At 39.0% G+C, this 21,723-nt stretch overlaps 1 protein-coding gene across 2 annotated transcripts in view; it reads left to right on the plus strand.

Annotated features, from left to right (window-relative positions):
- rhpn2 (rhophilin, Rho GTPase binding protein 2) overlaps window positions 1–21,723 on the plus strand; it is a 32,080-nt gene that overhangs the window by 4,725 nt on the left and 5,632 nt on the right. Inside the window, exons 2-12 of one of the 2 annotated variants that reach the window (XM_008404865.3) lie at window positions 908–1,023; window positions 5,399–5,527; window positions 13,054–13,129; window positions 13,968–14,045; window positions 14,275–14,399; window positions 15,673–15,839; window positions 17,323–17,510; window positions 17,605–17,761; window positions 19,271–19,390; window positions 19,500–19,694; window positions 20,066–20,142. In XM_008404865.3, the coding sequence (XP_008403087.2) occupies window positions 908–1,023; window positions 5,399–5,527; window positions 13,054–13,129; window positions 13,968–14,045; window positions 14,275–14,399; window positions 15,673–15,839; window positions 17,323–17,510; window positions 17,605–17,761; window positions 19,271–19,390; window positions 19,500–19,694; window positions 20,066–20,142 (1,428 nt within the window). The remainder of the gene's footprint in view (window positions 1–907; window positions 1,024–5,398; window positions 5,528–13,053; window positions 13,130–13,967; window positions 14,046–14,274; window positions 14,400–15,672; window positions 15,840–17,322; window positions 17,511–17,604; window positions 17,762–19,270; window positions 19,391–19,499; window positions 19,695–20,065; window positions 20,143–21,723) is intronic. The other variant, XM_008404866.3, reaches the window with a different exon arrangement.

Here is a 21,723-nt window from a genome sequence, read left to right on the forward strand (position 1 = left end):
ACTCAGACTTGAGTGTAAAGAATTTGAGAGGACAGTCAGAGGAAAAGCCCTCACTGAGAACTGCACTTACAATAACAAGAATGAGTAGAAACAATCCATTCCAGCAGAATGATGTCACTTCCTTTGGGCAGCTGACAGTATAAGAGGCACTTGACTGAATAAAAACATGTTTAAAACATCACAGCTTTTTTTATTATTATTATTTTTTGCTTCCAATGAAAGGACACCTGTGAAATTTGAAATTCTTTTTGGGTTGAATCATGCTTGAGTCAAAGACTGAATCGGTTGTTTACCGAAAAACAGTGAACTCACCTTTGAAATCATAGACGTTTCATTTTTTTAACCTCTTGGGCCCTTTTTTGTTTCTTGTCTCCCAGTTTGACTTGGTGTTTATGAATAAACCTAATTGCATTCTTTAAGTCTGTTGTGATAACTGGTTTGACTGGTTAACTGGTTTCTCTACTAGGCTTGTTTTTGCAAGGCAAATTATAATGGAGCCAACACCTCTATTGTGTATGCTGAATAGGGAAGTGCCAGTATGAGATTCTAACAGTGTGATAGAAATATCCGTTTTTACATTTATCATCTTATCAGTTATTAAAGAAAAATACTTTTAAATATTAGATGAGGAAGCAAAACCATGCGGTTTCCTGAAACTAGTATTTTTGTGCCTTGATGATACTTCTATTAAAGAAATGAAAGAAACTTTGCTGGAATATTTTATTGTTCCTGTGCTCATAACTCTGAGTGTTAACACCCTGATGAGAAACCACACACAGGTGCCAAATAAAGCTGCACGATATAATGACTCGCAATCATGCGGGCAGAAATGTAATGGTGGGGAAGAACTGCTTGAAGGCAGCATTTGGTTGAGTTGTCATTGTCGTTTCCGTGTCTTCTCCTCCAGGGCTGCAACCCGCTCGCGCAGACCGGACGGAGCAAACTGCAGAAGCAGCGAGCCAGTCTCAACCAGCAGATCATCAAACAGATGAGGATGAGGGCCGGAGCTGAGAATCTGCTGAAGTACGGTCCAACTCACACACATGCATGCACTACTTAATACTACTGTACATGGATTGTTCGCGTCTTCACAAAGCGAGGTTCATTGCACAGCGCTCGTCTATCAGGATAAAAATAGTCCAAATTCACCGGCAACGGCGACACATGCAAACTCTGATTTTTTTGCATGTGTCACCTAAGGTGGACATTGCAATAATTATGTAATTTTTTGTAGCATAAGTGAACTCAAGTAAACTCCAACTTGTTTTCCATTTTGACGCGCTTGGCTGCACCCCTTGCACTCCTCTGTCATTGCGGGGATTGGAGGATAAAGCTCTGAAACAGGAGCATTCCATTTAGCCTGAAAACAAAGAGTCACTGTGATTCACACTAAAGAGAAGAAAAAAAAGAGAGAGAACATTTTTGCTCATGAACCTGCTGCTTTGATCAGGCTACCAAAAAACTCCTTCCAATCACACTCCTGGTTTTGTTCCCTCTTTTTAAATGTTATGTTCTCCTGTTGCTACACAACATGGGTTTCTATGAAGGAAAGTTTGAAGATTGATTTAGATTGGAGTTTTGAAAAACACACAACTTGAAATGTTTTTTCATCCACATATTAATTAGTGTAAATTAATATTTTACGCCAATTTTCCTGTTTTGGGATGATACAGATTTTCTTCTGTAGAACCAAAGGAAGATCTAATATTACCAGTGACCCTGCATAATACAGTGATTTTTTTTTTTCCTTTTTTTTTTTTTAAATTAACATTTTGTCTTAGTTATGACAATCAATTCATTAACAAGTCCACACACTGTGCCTTTTCTGCCCAAAACATAAACCACAAGATATTTTTAAACCTTTATTCTTTATTTTATATAGTCCTCAAAATAAGCCATCTGACTATCTTTGTATTCTATTAAATACTGTAAATCATTTAAACTCCCTTTAAGTCAGAATTTATGAGTGGTCGTGAGATAAAAATACGAACAAGCACGTAAGTAGTAGGAGTGTATTTTTCTCATTTTTAGTGAGAGAGACTTACAGAAATGTAATTTTTATATTCGTTTCCCACATCTGAGTGTTTGACGCTTTTCAGTTGATTTTAATGAGATGTATTGCTAAAAGTTTTTATAGCTAAATATGCCTATAAAACTGATATTTTCACAAATAAAGAAAAAAATGTGTTGCACATGACGATATTCAGTTATACCTGAGTATGCCATGAATACAGTTTAAAATAATACAATCGGAGCCTAAAATCCTAAGACAGTTTGGACATCTGACGAATAGAAAGTCTGTTCTTCTATATATTCATGTAAATGACAAAAAGAATGTAGAAAACATCTGATGTGAATTACTTTATGCATCATAAAGCGTTTTGTAGCTTTGTTGCTGGTTCACTGTGTTGGATCCACCTTGTGTTCTTTGCTGTTTTTGGCAGAAGGTTTCCATCATAACGAGGAAAATCAAGCTTATTGATCCAGCAACATTCAGCTGTCAAAAGTCTAGACACAGTAGCTGAAGCTTCTGCTTTTGCAACAGCAAAAAAAAGCAACTGTTCATCTTTGCTTTTGCAGCTATCACTGCACTCTTCAAACAAAGCTGTTGTTGCAAATTTGTTAATTTGCAACAAAGACAATGGTTTGGAATTTGATGTTTTAAGATATACTTTGCATAATCTATTTCACAAATAGTGCAGTTATCTTTGACGATCAGAAGAGCCATCTCCCTGTGTGTTTTTTAGAGAATCCAGGCCTTTAGCTTCATTCTGAGATTTCCAAAAGGTGGTCAACATTTCTAAATCTAAATCTTCTGTAACGGACAGAAGTTGAACATTCAAACAGATAAAAACAGCAGCATTTCTGTATTGATACCGTCTAGCTTCCAGGTATTTGCAGAAGTCACCTCTGAGTTATCCCTTTTTGTACCCAAAACAATGAAAAGTAAGAAACCTGGAAACTAAATAACCAGGAGCTGAACTTTAGTGCGTACCTTGGTAGAAAATACAGTTTCCTTTTTTTTTTAAATAGCTTTTCATTCTTTTGTGTCTTATCTGACTTGATTGTTAAAAATCACATTGATACTGACAATGATCAACCCAAAGTCTTTTTTCACTGTGAATTCACTAGGCTGGGGTGTTCCCTGTAGGGCTTTCAAAAACCTTCACCCACCAATTCCCAATTTGGCCGATGCCGATTTGTTTTTCGTCTTAATATAGCGACAAAGTCACTGGGAATTATCTGATGTAGCAACTACTGCCACTATGTGATGTCTAGATAAACAAGGCTCAGTGCTTACAGGTAAAGGTCTGACTTTACCTGTCTGGAACCTGCAGAGGCCTGACATTCTTCTGGTACCTCACATAACTTACTGACACAAAGGCTTGGGGCAAGTGGCCGTTGTGTACATCCTGTCTGACTGCCTGTCTTGTCTGTCTGTCTTGTCTGTCCATGTGTCCGTCCGTCTATAAACCACTCTAAACACAGAACATCCTGTGCTTATTTCTGACTTGCAGGTATTCTTCCTGGTTTTCTAAGGCTTTCTGTGCTATATTTTGGGCGTAGTGGGACGTCTTTTGTCCATGTCTGGGTGTGTTTGCATGACCGGATACTCAAAGTTTAGACATCGACTTTGATTATTGTCTCAAAGAGACTTTAATAAAGCCATAAATAATTTTTTTTTGTAAAAGTTTCAACCTTTAGTGACGTTGCCATGGTACTTTCTAGGTGACAGTGTTTGTCATTGGCCTACATCAGTACACCTTTCTTTTGCCCCTTCTCCATTGTTCTGCATTCCTCTCCCAATCAGCAACAGGTGGAGTCTGTCTGGTCTGACCAGTTTCTCTCTTTTCTTTCTTTTTTTTCTTCTTTCTTTCATTGTTTCACTTTTAAACCCACAACTCTTATCTTTTAATGAGGTTTCATTTAAAATTTGAACCAGGATTGTTTTTGTTTGTCGTTGAAAAGCTATTAAGGAGCATTAGAAGGTATTTATCACAGGAGAACGGATAAAAAGGATTGCGTGTGTGGCCCTGTTTAAAGTTACAAACTTTTGTTTTCTATCCGTGCTTGGCATCTTTTCCTCAAGACAATAATGTCAAGGTGCCAAAAGTATAAAACGGCCTTTCCAGAGAAGAGGATGGGGGGAAAATCCTTGTGTAAAGCCACACTTGCTGGCTTCCTGTCTGGTTCCCACGCACTACTGGGTGATATTTGATATTGAAATTGCATTTTAATAACAGCTTATGGTCAGGTTTGCTGCATCACTTTTTTCCAAACCACGGCACATCCACCTCTTCAACCCAGTTTTTTTCCCCCCTAAACCGAAGACTTAAAAAAAAAAGCTGTTGGTGGGCTGAAATGAAAAGTATAAAGTCTTATAGTATTAACAGATATAAGAAGTGTCCTCAAACATCTTTCTAGCCTTACTGTAATGAGCAGCGGGTATTTATGTTGGCAGAAGGGGTGACGTTACACTTAAAAAAAAAAAAAAGTTTTACTGATGTTTCAAAATGAAAATGATTACTGAAATTATTATTATTTAAACGCCTCACTGTCATTGAAAATAATTTACAGTAAAAACATTCAGACTGAAAACGTAGCAGTGCTTATGTACAGTGTCTTTTTTCTGGTTCTTAGCCAAAACTCACTGCATTTTTTTTAAAGTTGTCAACACCTAATCACTTGTCACACACTTTTAGGTGTGTTTAGCACATCCATCCTCTCTGTTACGGTCATGCAGATAAGATGGCTGGACAGGATGCGATTGTCAGTTAGTATCTGGCCCAGTGTGCTGGTTTTTGTTTTAAGAGGGCTGTCAGTGAAACATAAATTCTTTCCTACAAAAAGACGCAGAGTGGTGCTTCATGGGTGTTAAGAGCAACGCAACCCTAAGTTGCTAGGGCAACCTTATCTCTCACATGCAGCGAAACCTTTACTGTTGGTTTCACAAAGAAGCACAACTGCTCATCACCAATTATTTCACTCATTAAGTTTATTTTGCTGTGAAGTTTTAAGTTTTTATTAATCACCTAAAATTATACAACAAAACAAGACAACATTAAAGTTAGGCTATAGAAAGAATTGAAGTCAATACAAAATCCTTGTGAAGACGGATGTATACACTGTGTGAGTGAGTGTGTGTTTGTGTGTGTTGAAGAGTAAATGTGTTGCAGAGCCGACCACATAGTGACTGTTCTGTGGTCCAAATTACTTGAAGAGAGAGATTTGTTTTAATATTCAGCCACAAAAACCTTTAGTCCCACTAATAGATGTTTTCTTTTCCCGTTCTGCCTCGGGCCTTACTTTAAAGGGGATTACTATCTGCATGTGTATCCTTTTATCCTCCGTTTAATCCTTTGCTTTTGTCTGTCCTCTCGTTTGTTGCTCCTTGCAGGGCCACAAACAACAACAAGGTTAAAGAGATGGTTGTTCTGGAGCTAAGCTACGTCAACTCCAACCTGCAGCTGCTGATGGGACAGCTGGAAGGACTCAACAGCTCAGTGGACGTCTATCAGAGTGCAGAGTAAGGAGGCCCTTCATGATCCCTTTTTATTATGAACATGTTCCTGCTGACCTCAGGTTTAGAAACAATCATAAACAGTAAAGTAACCGGAGTGTTTAGCTGCATAAAGATGTCTACACCTGCTGTTTCCAATCTTTTTATTGGCATTTATAAAGGCTGCATTTTCATTGTCAATTACTATTGGTCTCCATTCATATGTTGATTTTTTTTTGCTTTGATTCACATTGAAATGTACAAATCGATGATGGTTTCTTATTGTAGTGATGTTAAAAGCGTCCCTCCACGTTGCGCTGAGGGTTCTTCACAACTCATTTGACAAGTTGGTGTCTTAACCTTAAGTTACCTTGTAATGCACATGTGGAGGAAGAATAGTAAAGTTGATTGACTGAAGGAAAAATGTGGCTCTAAAAGGTGTTGTTTTTAGTTAATAAGCTCTCTTTAGTTAAAAGTAGCCTGATGACTGAAGAGGTATAAAAGAAGAAAGACATTTAGAGAAACCCTGAAGACAGACTGATCATTTGAATGTCAAACCAGACGAACGGGTTTCTGTGCCGCCGTATAAAAAGCAACAAGGAAACTGTGAGCTGAACCTTTATGCAAACCAAATGGAAGCATCTGGTGTTTTCTGCAAGTTGCATCACTGGGTGTGTTCTGCTGGGGTGTGCATGATACTGAGAGGTAGTTTTTTTTCCCCATTTATTTAGTTTATTCACAACTTTCTGTGGTGTGAAGGAAAACAAAGCGTGCATATCTGGAGGATCCTCCACAACCTCAAACACGAACGTTTCAGAGCCACAGCAATGAGGAAATGCAAAAGCTTTAAAAAGCATCTAGATGTTTGGAGGGAAATTAGTCGACGAAGCATTTCCTCATCGTTTGAAAAGGTGACTGAGGGGAATCGGGTTAGCCGGCGCATCACATCAAAGCCACGGTTCAGCCAACGGGGATCAACATGTCAACCGGAGGGCTCACCTGGAAGGAGGTTCTTGGCTCCCGTTTAGCAAACATACAGCAGAGAATGAGCTGGCAAGTGCTCAGGTGTAATTATAGGCTCTGATTGCACCCACCCAGAGGGAGGGGGTAATTCGCCATCCTGCTTCCTTGAACTGCTTACTCTCACAATGAGACCGACCCATATGCTGGCAGGATGATTTAATATATGAATTCAAACTAGCTCTAGAACTCCCTCTTCTTATTTCAATGGTGAGCAGCAATTGCTTTTATATTGCGTTTTTAAAAAAGCGTCAGGCCTGCAAACTGTAAAACTTTAGCCTTTATGGTGCAATTGCATTTGCTCATAATCAGCTCCCTGTTCAATGAAGGATCCAGTTCATAGTTTTCTTTCTTGTTTTTAAGAGTTTTAATGGTTTGCTGCACCAAATTCAAATAAACCTTTAACCCCTTTGCTTCATTCCAAGCGTGGCCTGCAAGCTCTACCAGTCACCTGTGATTGAGGCTTCCCAGTGTTGGAACAACCTCCCTTTGTACACTAGAGTTGCTCAATCAATCATTTTAAGACTCTCATAAAAAGCTCTTGACAAGGACTTCATGTCAGACAGAGATAAAACCCAACTTTTATTCTCAGTCTTTTGATTCTAGCTAAGCAGAACTTAATATTTTTAATAATTTTTTTCTGCTTTTCTAGTTTTGGAGGTTGAGCTTATTTTAAGTACCGTATTTTCCGCACTATACGGCGCACCTAAAAACCTTCAATTTCCTCAAAAGCCGACAGTGCGCCTTATAATCCGGTGCGCCTTATATATGGCCAATATTTAGCCACAACAGGTCTAGCAACTACGGTAAGCAGCTGCCGACTTCATTTTCCCCCGTAGAAGAAGTGTGCGCTGCATGCTGGGATAGTTGTCAGAACGCTGGATTGTTAATGAAGTTTATACATTTAAAGCCGGGGGGTGGGGGAAGAGCGACAGAGACTGCGGCGGCAGCGTGTCGGTTGGTCTGTGTTACCCAGAAAGCAGTTGGGCACAATATTGCAACACCATGAGTGAAACGACGACTCGGGCAGCCTACTATATAAAGTACTCGGGGACCACTTATTTACAAATGTGGATGTGTAATAATAGAGTACGGAACAAATCGGCAACCCAAACTGTAGCGTCTATTCTATGCGCCTTATAATCCGGTGTGCCTTATAGTGTGGAAAATACAGTACAAAGCAAAGTTTTTGGCTTTGTGAGGAAATGCTAAAGCTCCTTTCTGTAGGTAAAATTAGCCCTAAAATAATTTGTCTCTGGGGTCAATTCAGTTTTGTTAAAAAAAAAAAAAAAAAAAAAAAATTTAATCTCAAAGTTCTACAGAAAGTTAATGCCCCTCGTGAATGGTCTCACTTTGAACGCATTTGTCCGCAGCGCTGATTATGTTGACCGCTTACATAGCCCCAGGCTCAGACGATCAGACCTAGACAAGTTTTCTTGTAAATTACCTCACAAACCCAAAACGCTCTCTCTGTCGGCACTACGATAATCCCGGATTATTTTGTTTGTCCCACATGGACGTCATCCTGCAACACTCATGAGGTTTTAACCTAGATTCAGGGAGTTAGTCTGCACCGATACACACAAACGGTGGAAGATTATGAACTTTCCTTTCCTGCAGCGATCAGGGAGGCAAATACTTTCCCGCTTGGGTTTTTTTTTAATTTTTTTATTTTTTTATATTTTCTGCTCAGCATTTCATCTGCTGTTGAACTTCATACTTTCCCATTTGGGATTTGGATTATTAATACACGGAAAGTTTAGCAGCTGCTTCTGGATGAAATTGTTATTCCCCAATGTCCTCTGCCAGTGTCCTCGGCTTGGGGATTAGGGAGTGAGTGAAGGGTCAGAACAAACGGCCTGTTGTCAGTGTCTGCCAGGTTCTTAAAGAATCACCAGCGCACCGATCTGTCTGACAATATAGAGACACTGAAGCAAGCATTATCTGTCCACCTGTGTTTCCCACAGCCTGAGACACACACACCTACACAAACATTAAAAAAAAACCTAGCACGCAGTCCTTACATAGTCATTACCTGAACACAAAGCTCTTGGATGTGTTGAGAAAGTTCTTTTAGGTGATTTGTGAGCAGCTGTCTCTTTGGGATGATGGTACAAATCTCCACAATGGAGAGTCAGCCTGTTTATTTAAGCCTGAAACACAACCTCCGTGGTGAATACAAGAAGACAAGACTCTCATAACCTTTCTAGGCTTTTCCCAGGAGTCCTCCGTCTTCTAAATAGTGTCCCTTATTGTCACTCTTACCAGTTTCAGCTAGTTTTTCAGACATGAGCTACTGCAAAACAGAAAACACATTTGCTCAAAAAATAGCACATCCTTAAAACGTTTTCACTGGCAACATTCCCTTGCTAGCTTTTATGCATCTATCATGGATAAGTACAAATAGATTGCCAATTGGCTGGACGAAGTTCATGCATTTCTTGTAGGTCTTAAATTACATCCATAATAGTCTTAAAAAATCTTTAATTGAGTTGGTGAAACCTGCAGAAGCCCTGTTTAAAATTGTTTTCTTTTCTTTTCCCCCTTTCTAACCATCATTTTTTTAAAACTGACTAGTGGTTGTTTTAATCTCATTAAAGCAACTAAAACTTGTGTCAGTGTTTACAGCTTGTACATTTGTACCTTTTTTCTAGCTTTATAAATATTGGACAAGAACCAGATGGATAGGGATAAATGTTAATCTTTATTTTCTATTGATTTTTCAAAACTTCTATATTCATCAAACCTCTATAAAAATACCTCACTCTCAATCAGGTTTATCTGTATAGCACATTTCAGCAACAAGGCAGTTCAAAATGCTTTACAGCTGTTTTTTGCTTTTTTTATGGTAGCGCAGGTTGTTGAGATTTTAAGTCATTCCATATTTTCTTTGTATTTCAGACCCTAAAAATGACCCATACGTTTGTAAATTCCTTGTGTTTTTTGGGGGAAGTGAGGTGACCAACATGAGGGGACCATGGCCTAAACCTCTCTCTCTCGGGCTGTTTCAGTCCCCCAAAAATTTCAGTGTGTCTAAAATTGATGCCATGGAAACATCATCACTGTGTCTTTTTTCAACCTTGTTGCATGAGAGGGAAACAAAGGTCAACATGACTTCATTGGAGCTGGTGAAGGCCTGAGCCACAGTAAAATGTAATGCAAATCTCAAGTGTTAGCTGGAATATACTTCTCTCTTCTCTGTTATAGAAAATTTCTAAAGATAATCCTCATTAAATCACATTGTTGATTTTTCTGCTCTTCCTCTAAAGGAGGAGACTGGTATCTGGTGGGAGATCTGGGCCTCCTGCAAACTCTGGAGTCACAGAGCTGAAGTAGTCAAAACATGTAGCTGTAATCAGAAAAACGTTTCAAATTAACGATACAAATTTACCGCATGTAAGCTTCCCAAGTTGTCATCTCTGAGAATCTAATCAGGTTGAACTTGTGATCCCGATCTCCGCTTTTCCCGCCTTCCTTTGCTTAACAACTTTCTTTCAAACGGTCTGAGTGCAGGGAATTTTCTGTGACTCTTTTGACATCTTAGATTCCCAGCATTACAAATGCCTCCCCTCCCAGGACCTGCACCCGGCCCAACCAAGCCAGAGATCAGAGTGATCTCATCTACAAGTGCTGATGCATTGCCGTGCAGCCCCTATCTCTGCTGTCTGTGCTGCTGACGCAGAAGATCTGCCGTGATTCACTGAGCCAGTGCGCTAGAGGAATGCGGCGCTATCTTAAAGCGATGAATGAGTACGAGGAGTTGTTCTACCAGAGCATGTAGTTGGGACAGCTTGTGCCTCCATTGATACGCGAAGCTTCACCCTGCATTGTATTACAAATGTGTTCTTTTCACTCAGTCATGTCACATGTAAGGTGTCCTGTCACCTTACAACCTCAAAGTTCAGTGTATTTTTTTTTCCCCACTTTCTTTATTGAATTTTGCAGCTTCACATACAGCAGTCATTATTACCACGAAGACACAGTAGTCACAGATAACATGGAGAGGAAGAAGTTCAAGCAGATTTCTCCCAAAACCCCACCCACCCCGAACACACCCCTGTCTAGGGCGTGTGTTCGGGGTGACAAACATTCAGCAGAGATCAACCTCTGCAACAACTTTTAGCAACACGACATACACACACACACACACACACCCATCCACACTCATTCCACATGAGGCAGAGAAATAAATAAATGACAAAATGTCAAATAAATAAAGAATAGAAATATATATATATATATAAAATTCACAGAATATATGTTGGGTTAAAAAAACTGGATATAGATGAGAGGGCCTACAGATAATTTACTTTTCTTCTGAATCAGGTAGCAAAGTCATGGTACCTACTACAGATAGGAAAGGTCTCCAAGTCCAGTGTATTTTTTTAAGGGTTGTTTTTTGGCTCTAGTGGTCTTTATTTGAACATGCTAAGACAGGAAAGTAGGTGAAGAGAGAGAGGGAAGACGTGTGGCAAAGGTCAAGAGGCCGGGAATCGAATCATAAATAAAGTCATAAAAGCATCATAATCACCAATTGAGAAACGAGTAACAAGCATTATATTTTGTCAAGTGCCATCGTCGGAATCATCAATATGCATCAATAGTAATAATAGTTGTTAGTCAATCAACAATCCAACTGCAGTCAAAGAAATAATAATTCATAAGCTTATTCAGTCTTTGCAAGCCTATTCTTACGTGTTCATTGCAAATAAACCATTTCCACTCTTCTTAGCTGTAACAAGATAAAAATTAACAGAATACATGAATTCAACAAATCCAGATAAGAAAAAATTGAAACAAAAAAAGATTAAAAAGTAAATAAAATATCACAAAGGTTTCAATCAAATTTTAAATATTAAAGTCGCTTTATGACTTTTAATCATTCTTTTAAACCAAGTTATTACTTACTCTGGCAAACTATTCCACATTTTAACCCCGGAAACAGAGACACACATACTTTTTGATGAAGCATTTATACTTGTTTTTTTTAGTTCAATTTCCATCTTGGCTCATGTCTCCCATCTCTTTCTTGAAACACTTTCTGAATTTTTTTTGGGAGCATATTGGTTATTCTCTCCAAAAAAAGAGGGAGAGAAACCAAAGCAAATAAGTTCAGGAACTAATTTATGTGTAATAATTAGAAATGACGCAGGGAAAAAGAATTGAACAGGGAGGTGGAAAAAGGAATAAAAGCCAAGACACCAGTTGAAATCCAGCATCGATTAGAAAACCATCCTGCTCCTTATTACTCAGGAGAAATGAATATTTTTCACTCTTAGTTTACATTATTTCACATAAATTAATTTCTGAACTTACTTGTTTTGGTTTGTTTCTACATATGAATTACTTGGGTTGTTACCGACACCTGGTGAAAATTTCATGCAAATGGCACCTTTTTGAAATATGTTTTACTATAAAAAGCCTGTTAGAAAACAAACTCTGGGCTTCAGCTTGACATCATCCCCACATTAGGTTTCTCTTGCCTCTAAGTCACTATTTTAATATTCATATGAAAAATTATTTCTGATTTTTTTCCTCTCAATAATGCTCTACTTACTTTATGTTGATCTATCACATCACATCCTAATAAATTACTTTAAAGTTTGTGCCTCCAACATCGAATGCAATGACTTCCTTTGGAAAACACCCTGACCTCATTATTGCTGCAAATCTTTTTTTGTGTGTATTTCTTCTTTTAGTTTCTAACGCCGCTGTGAAGTTGATGAGGGTTCAGGTGTTTTGTTTTTTTTTGGTCTGTGAACAGCAGCAGGTACTTGTCACAGTGTATTTCTTCAGCCCCGATAACGAGCTGAACCTGCTCTCCGTCTGTCTGCAGCAGACATCCGAGTCCCTCCCGCTCCACATTCCAAACGATTACGGCGCCAGCCGAGATGAAACGAGAAGTTTCAGGTCGCGGTGCAGACTCGCTTTTACTAGAAGCTGGTTTTAATAACAGAATTTTTTTCTTTTTTTCTAAAAAAGGAGCAATTACAGGAGTTTGCGTCGCTGCATTGCTGAAGCGAAGCAGCGAGTCAGGATGTGGGGAGGCGGGGGAGGATGATTAATTGATGGAGAGTCGGTGCAGCGCGAGGCCCTCATTCACCTTTAAATCCCAACTCCTGCAGAGTGTGTTCACTACACCATCTGCCAAATCCTGGCTTCGCTAGTATGATTTTCAACATAAAGGCCCAACATAATGTTAACTTTCTCAGCTTGAACTGCTTGGATCAGCTTAATTATTTCAAATTATTCAGTATTGTTAACCTTTTTTCCCAGGTTCAATAATTAACAACATGCAGTAATTAGAAAATATGATTTTGATCCTTGATGTTGCTGTAAGTAAATCAGATTGGTTTAATGGGTTTTACTGTAGTTTGCTCTCTATTATTGAAGTAGCCTTGCCTTCAACTGGTCGCGTTTATTGAATTTACTGACTTGTTTTCTGGAAGTTTCTTCCAGATTAGAGGAGCATAGAATCTGAATGTTAATACGTTGTTGATCACAAGACGACCTTCTTTCTGTTTTGCTTACAGAGAGACTACCAACATTCCCCTGATTGCTCTGGGTCTGAAGGAGACGAAAGAGGTCGACTTCTCTGCACCATTCAAGGTATAAAAACTTCAAACGCCTCGTCTTGATTTCAATATGTGTCCTAAAATATAAAAGAATGGTAGAAAACCAAACACGTGTTTAGGGCTGAGCTGAAATCTAGCTTTACGTCATTGTCCAGGATTGAGTTTACTGTTCAGATCCTTTTATTGCTTCATAAAATGACATCCCATCCTGCAATAATCGATGTTAAAATGCAAATGTCCGGCGTGCAAACATGACCCACATTATAATAGTCGATGTTTACAGTTGGGATTTAAAACAAGACTTCTTTCATTGAGGATTTGGGTCATTTGTCTGCACCACCAGTCGCCCTCCACTCTATTATTAGCAGCTCCGATCTCTAATCTGGCATTGTGGGTTTTTTTTTTTTTAACCTAAACAGCAAATGGGTGTGGGACGTTTCCAAAGTATGTTCCAGCAGTTTGTTGTTGTTGTCGTAGTACCTGCCAAAAAGCAGCTTTCATCCTCTGCACGTTTTACACGCCTGCCTATCAGCACAGCTATAGCCGTAAAGTCATTCCAAAGCGGGTCAGTAGACGCTCAGAACGCCGGAATAATTATCGAGCTGCGCCGCGCCGAGGGGAAGCCCGCTTGTAAATGTCACGATGGCTCGTTTATCACGCGTCGCTTCCTGGTCTGGTTTCCTGTCAGTAATTGATCTCTTTGCACATCTCTGAGCTAATTAGCAGGTGCAGCCGGTTGGCTCTGAAATGGGACTGCTTTTAACACGCATTCTTTGGCTTATGTGTACAGCAGAACAGAAAAGCTCCAGAAAATGTTGAAAATGAATGAATAAATGCGTTGGGCTCAGGGTTGACTCCTGTGTGTTTGACAGGACTTCATCCTGGAGCACTACAACGAAGACGGAAGGACTTTTGAAGACGAGATCGCCGACCTGATGGACCTCCGACAGGTAGTGCTTTTGAATGTTTTCTTCCCAACGTATCATTCTCTACTGTAAAAACCACCTTCATATTCACTTCTCAAGGTGTGGAAATAACTGGTTGTGCTCCTACAACTTCAAATATTTTTCCTTTTGTTTAAATGACTAGTCTTCAAGAGTTTGAGTGAGAATATTACATCCTCACTTCTACAGGTTTATTATTACTACTGTATTAAATTAAAATTTTTTTATGCATTAGGCCTGCAGAACACCAAGCCGAAACGAAACTGGGGTGGAGCTGCTCGCAAAATACTGCAGTCACCTTCCACTGATAGAGAACCGCTTCTTTTCCCCAACACGGCAGACAGGCATCTTCTTCACCTGGTATTACTAAGTATTCTACTTCACAAAATTATTCACATCATTCAAACATTTTTACATTTTGATATGTCACAACAAACCCAAATGTATTTTATTGCCGTTTTATGGGATTGCACCAACACAAAAGTAACCCAAAAATAAGCAAACATGTGAAAGATGCTTTGGAACATTTCTGTCTACATGGGAAGAACAGTATAGTAGAAAACACACCTGTCCCATAGTGAAACATGGTGCTGGCAGCATCATGCTTTAGGGGATCCACAAAGTATTCACTCAGTGAAGGTTGAATAAACAGAAACCATATATTTATTCCCTAATAAAATACACAAAAAGAAACTGATCAGTTAATCACATAATGAATTAAAATGAGCTCCATAATTTCCATTCTGATTATTAATCATTTTTGAAAGCCAATTTTGTTTGCAGAGACGTCATGATACATTTTATTTATGGTTTTAGTTGTATGTGTTTATTTCCATTTTATTTATTATTTTTGGTTGTTTTGTTTTATTTTGGATATTTAAAATTTGCTATATAAATAAGATTACCTTACCTAAAATGTCTTCCAGTTCCAGTGCCAAGTGTTTTTTACATTAAAGTTCATTGGTTTTTGAGGGGATGAACTTGCATTATGTTGCTATTATCAATATATTACTTTACGGTCTCAAAACAACAATATTATCCTTTATAGCAATAATCACTGGGACAATTTATTGTCCAGCAAAATTTGTTATTGTGACAGGTCCAGCTTTTGCAACTTTTGCAGTTATGAAAAACTAACAAACACGATGTGCATGTAAAACGAACCAAACAATTACCTTAATTTCCATAGTTTCTGCCTTTTAAAAGCAAAGTGTTGCATAAATGAAGAAGACGGAGAGCAGGCCTCTCCTAAATCAGCTGCCATGTTGGGGGTTTTCAGTCTTCCAGTATTCTGACACCTTCTTAAGCCTGTGGATCAGCTGGTATATCCCTACCTAATGCTCGCTTGCTTATAGGAGCTTTAAATGAGAAAGATTTAGGTTGGTGCCAGCTATTTGTCTTCCTGTGCAATGAGAGGTTCTAGTAGTTGTGGAAATAAAAAGGCAGAAATGTCATAAAATGTTTAAAAGCTGCTGCTAATATGAAAAACATGTCTCAAAATAAAGTGAAGGTTTTAGTAAAGACGTTTTAGACTGTGCCTTGACTCACTTATGTCTTTTAAGCTACTATAAAATTATGTTTGTGCTCTAAATTGAGCTGTAAATGGTAATGAGCGTTGTCTTCTTTCCTGCAGGTACGACTCCTTCACAGGCGTTCCCGTCTGCCAGCAGAACCTGTCTCTAGAGAAGGCCAGCATGGTCTTCAACATGGCCGCTCTGTACTCCCAGATCGGCACCAGAAGTGACCGGCAGACAATAGCGGGCTTGCAGGAGGCCATCTTGTCTTTTCAAAGAGCCGCAGGTACATTTTCACTTTGACCGCATTAACCTGTAACGACGTGGAAGTCAGGCCAGGTGGGAGTTTCCGTTTGCAACTCCAGAGTGAAACGGTGAAAGAAACTGTCAGCTATAATTCGTTTAAAAATAGCATCCTCCCTAAATACTTCCATGAAATGTTGGTGTTTCTTTGTACCATACATAATGGCAGTAGGGACACAATAACATGTTGTTCAGATAAAGTTTGTCGACGCTCGTGTCAGTTTATCAGCCGGCCGCCGCCGCCCTCTGGTGTCCGTGTCAAGAGGAAGAATGAATGTAGATGATGTTTCTGGCTCCTTGTCATGTGGCTCCAGTCCAAAAAAGCATCAGAAACACAAAGTAGCTCTCCATCGCTCAAAGCTTTTCAAGAATCGCCGTCAGATCTTGATGGATATATGGCTCTGCTATATGACCGGTCTGTCACTGTAATTACAGCTCGCAACTTGGCTTCGCTTTTCTTGCTTTGATTAATCTTTTTTTGACTAGTAGTAACTAAAGCACTTATGTTGTGACAGGGAACATTGTCCAAGCAGCAAAACTAAACTGAGAGCTGACAATTGCTGAGCATTTATTTATGTACACATCTAAATATATGTTGGATTTGCTTCAGCGCTCTAAAGAGTTGTAGAAGAAACCATGTTGCATAATATGTCCTAGCAATCTAGTTTTCTATTACTAAGTAATAAATAGCTTTCTGCTGCTACTAGCTAATCTAACAAAACATAATGCACACTGGCTTGTTGGAAAAACTGATAATCCTACTGCATCCTGGGAGGAACCTTGTTATTTATCTAATTATCAGATGAATAACAATAAAATCCATCAATTTTACTGTTGAAGACAAAACAGGTCAAGTATTTCAGAACAAATTGCTGTTTGAGTCGCACCTATTTGTTTCAGTTTTGTTAAAACTATTGAATATGTTTTAGGACTACCGTTATTCGTATGAAGTCGATCATTAATCAAAGATTGAAACAGAATACTTTGAAAGATTAAAAAAAGTAGAATCTCAGTTTTATTTAATGCCAGTTTGTCAATTAATGATTACTATAAGAGCTACTATAGCGGAAAATAGGAGCATAGTTCAAAATAAGTTGTCCAACCTTTCTGTAGCGAGTGGTAATAAAATATTATGTTAGGAGCAGAAGTGATGTCACGCCGCGTGCAAGAGAGCAGTCGCAAAAAACAAGCAATTTCGTACCTTAAAACAAAGGACATTATTATAGAGGTCACCTTCTAAGCTGTTTTTATCATCTTCTATTAGCAGTTAGCCTAGCTAGTGTGCCTAATATTACAAAAACAAAAGCTTCTTTAGAAAATGTAGCTTCTTAACTTTACCTTGCGGTTTCCAGAAAAGTTGTTGACCCAGAATGTTCCATAAAAGAGAGCTTGAAAGCAGAACATAAATGCTTTGAAGCCACTTGGGTTTTGTTTAGGTTTCTGTTAACTCCAACCTCTCCCTTCAGGTATGCTGAGTCACCTCAAGGCAACCTTCACCCACATCCCAAGCTATGACATGAGTCCGGCCATGGTCAGCATGCTGATCCAGCTGTTGATTGCTCAGGCGCAGGAGTGCCTCTTTGAGAAGATTGCTCTGCCGGGGGTCCTGAACCAGTTCATCTCCCTGATTAAAATGGCCCAGGAGGCTGCAAAGGTAAGTAGCGTACACACATTCATGAACTGTCAATAATGTGCTGGTCACAAGAGTGTGGGTTTTTTTCACTCCTGCGTTGTCTTTTTCCTGCCAGGTCTCAGAAATCTACGATCAGGTCCATCAATTCATGGTCCAGACGCCAATAAAAGACAACGTGCCGCTCTTCTGGTCCACCATGTCACAGGTCAAAACCAACCACTACCGAGCCATGGCACACCACTTTTTAGCGTCAGCACTGCTGGACCATGAGTGTAAGAAAACCTTTCCTGGAACATTTTTGGAGCTTTGAAAGATGTAACAGAGAGAATGTACTTTTACAAAAAAAACTGGATTTCTTACAATCTGTTGGTTCTTAAACAAAACAAATTAGTTCTGCCTCAAGTAGAAAACATTATTGAATGTGCTGCTCTTTGCCTTTAATGCTGTGTGAGCTACTGTGGGTCTTGCCAGATGAGTGAACTGAACTACAGTGAGCTCTTACACTATTACACAACAGCTATTTAAGGATTCACACACACATGCACACACACACACAGAAATTCAGAAGCTTTGTCTGCAGGAACTGTGATCAACAGAGAGTGGAGGGGGGGAAGGCAAGGGAAGAATTTTAAGTAGAAAAATAAATTCTGGAGAAAAGTTACAATGTTGCAGGATTATTCCTTTATATCTCTGTCCACATAACTAAAAAAACAAGTAAGAGAAACAATGTTTAAGTGGATAAAAAAAAATGACTCGAGGGAAAAAAGTGTTCTGTGGTTGACAGCAATGTTGCTGTTTGGTTTTGTAACTCTACTGGTTGTGTAATGGCGGTGATTGATTAGTTCTGATGTCCTGTAAATGTCATATTTCATTTTTTATAATTAAAAAAAGACATTTGTGGTTTATTTTCTAATCCGCAGTAAAATTAAAAACCCTTTGTCTGTAGTGAAACTAACTGCACATTCTGAAGAGGCCAAGCTGAAAGTTTAACCGGGCCACACAAAAACATTAGAAACTTCCTAGAGGACGACTGTAATTCTTGGACTAGGACACAACTAATATGGAAACTAAGCTACTTTGAATCTGGCAGCTCATTAACAAATTCCTGGCAGAAGAGGAAAATAAAGCAATTAACCACAGAACCATAGAGAGAAGAGAATTTCCAAGCAAGAAACGTCAGTGAATGATCGCAGCAGTGGAATGGAGATGAAATGCCAGCAAATGGTTCTACCTCAGTGTAGCGAGCTGTGTGATCCAAACCCAGAGAAAGTTCTGACCAGGATATGTAGATGATGGCTTATAAGCACTTATGAAGTTTTAAAAGAAACTGATGAGCTTCTTAGTAAAGAAATGATTGGGGTTTAATTTGAACATCTTCAGAATTCAGCAAAATTCACGGCTTTTTTTCAAATTGTGCCACATTACAACCACATACTTCAATATATTTTGTTGGGATTTTATATGATTGACCAACAAAAGTAGTGTGTAATTATGAAGTGAAAGGAGAATGATTAATATTTTTCTTAGTCTTTATTTTTAATCTTAATGGTGTGGAGTAGTAACAATTAAGGTCACTGATCAAATAGAAATTTGTTGCAACATGTTGGAAAACTCTTATCAGATGAAACCAAAACCTTCTGAGACATTTATTTTTTGCCATTGAGAGACTAAGTTTAGGACTTCTGATGCAGCAGACTTGAAATTTCTGAGGATCTTAACTCGACTACAGGTGAAGCTTTTCAGGGTTGAAGTGACGGATCGTTTCTTTCCTCTGCGTTTAGTGGGTCCCAACGACGACGAGGACCAGCAGGAGAAGACCTTATCTCAGGTGTACGATCAGCTCCCTGAGGGATGCTCCCCACTCGACATCCTGAAGAACAAAGACGAACGTGAACGGATTGGTAAGCTAGTAACAGCAGTGGGAATCAACTTAATGGGATTACGCGAGAGGCTGCCTTGGCCACACAAACAGCTGTTCATCTTTGACCATATCCCATGTATTTTTTCCAGGTAAAGCTCACATTCGCCGTGCCATCTCGGGTCACGAAGAGGCTCTGAGGAACTACAGCCTTTGCCAGCACCTGGAGAAGCTGGAGGCTCTGCAGGAAATTCTAAAAGCCAGCCACCGGCGCTCACTCGACAAGTACAGCGACTACGACAACGAGGAAGAGTTCGTTGACTACATCGAAGCTCCAGACATCATCTGTGAGTCCTGGGGGTGTTTTTCTTTTTAGATAAAAAAAAGAAGCAAATATCCTGTTTGCTTTAGCACAGGAGGATAAGATGAGATTCGAGGAATGCAGTCTGTCTGTATTCCTGCGTTGAGAGAGAGAAACCTCACTGTGATTGACTTGGCGACAGAACAATGACCCCGAGCGTCTCCACAACAAACGCTTCCCGAGCTCAGAGACCATTGTGTTGGCTTTCATGGTGTCCACACCTGCTGCAGTTTTATTAGCTTTGATAAGTGATGGTTAGGTGACGCAGTGTTTACTCTGTTGACCTTCCCGGTCGTCCTCCCTGCAGGACGGCGGCTGTAAATGACCTCATTGTTTTTCCTCTTCCTCTCCCCTCAGCTAAAACGGAGCACAAAGCAGAAATGGAGCTTCCTGCTGCCACAAAGGTGAAAGTCACCGACTTTTTCCAGAGGCTGGTATGTGGGTTACTAATATTCTTTTACTCACATTACTATTTTTTCCAAGTTTTTTTCCCGTGGTTGGTTTATTCATCAAGTGGTATAAAATGGTTGTGGATTTGTGTGTTTTTACCATTAAGGATCTGCTTAGAATTGAACACACACACAGAGTTTGACTTTTTAGTTTTATCACTTCTGAATACAACCAACCAAGGGTGAGTCTCCAGGAAGCTCTGGGACATTTAATTGTGTGTTTAAAGACATGTCATTCCCAAAGCCTCCTGGACTTTCATCCAAAACAACAAATGCAAAAACTAACACTAACCATGAACGGAAATGGGTTGAGCGTGGTGTAAGTCTTATTTTGGTTACTATGGTATAAATTGAGGAAACAGAGATGTGGAACATTTTGTAATTTTTTCGTCTTGTTGTGGGTTAGCATTGGTATTTTGAATTCCCTTTGTGATATCTGGTTAAGGATATCGTTTGAAATTTTCTATCAATCATACTGAAACTTTTTCACATTTTCTCACATTACAACCACCAACTTCAATGTGTTTGAATGAAATGTTACGTGACAGACGTACAAAAAGTGGTGCATAAAGAATAATGCCTTTCATTAATCTAAAAGTAACTCCAAGAGATCCAGAGAGACCGGACGAATGTCCGCTTCTATTCTCTAGTATACTCTACCTTTCCAGATTAGATCTGCTCACAGTGTGGATAATTTTAAATCGCTTCTTAAAACTTATTTTTATTCTTTGGCATTCAATTGATACTGTAGCTCTGCTGTTGTGATTTATTTTTTTTTACTTATTATTGCTCATAATATTATAACAATATATATATATTTTTTTTCTTGTATTATTTCTCTTTTTCTTTTCATCAACTTATTATCGTTTTTGTGCAGTACTTTAGTGCAGTTTTAAACCTGTTTTTAAAGTGCCATATAAATAAATTTGACTGACATCTGTACACATCTGACTTTTAGGGGAAAATGACAAGAAGTCAGCCATTTTTGAAAGAACATGAGCAAGAAGTGGTTGTACAAAGCAAAGCATCGACTCTGGGGTGGATCGGAAATCTACAACAAACTTTATAGGCATTTATATACAACTATTTTTAGTCTATTACTTCACATTCCCATGAAATAGATTGACATTTGTGGTTGTAATATGAGAAAATGTGGAACATTTCTCATTCCTTTTACTCTGCACAGTGATTCCTCCTCACGTCTAAACATTCAGTTTCTGATTCCTTTTGAATCTCATGCTATATGCATGAAGGAATGTCAATATTTACTGTAAAACAGTGATGGTCTGGTCCACGTCTCTTTGGTTAAACCCAGTTTACAGCTACGCTGATAAAATGCAGGCACCAGTTTCAGGCAGCAGGTGGTAAAGCCTCAGAACAGAAGTACCTCTGTTGTTCCTGACATAAAATCCAACCCACTTATTTACTAGCAGTTTAAGCACAGGATTGTCATCCTTGGAAAGATAAAGAGGATTGCTGGATTCAGAACAATAAATAATAACTTCGGAGCTCTCTGTGATTAAAATGAAGGCATAAAAGAATCTTTTCTTGGAATCAAATGTATTG

Source organism: Poecilia reticulata, chromosome 3 (genome assembly GCF_904066995.2).
Source record: "Poecilia reticulata chromosome 3, P_reticulata-male-v2, whole genome shotgun sequence".
Classification (NCBI taxonomy): Eukaryota; Metazoa; Chordata; class Actinopteri; order Cyprinodontiformes; family Poeciliidae; genus Poecilia; species Poecilia reticulata.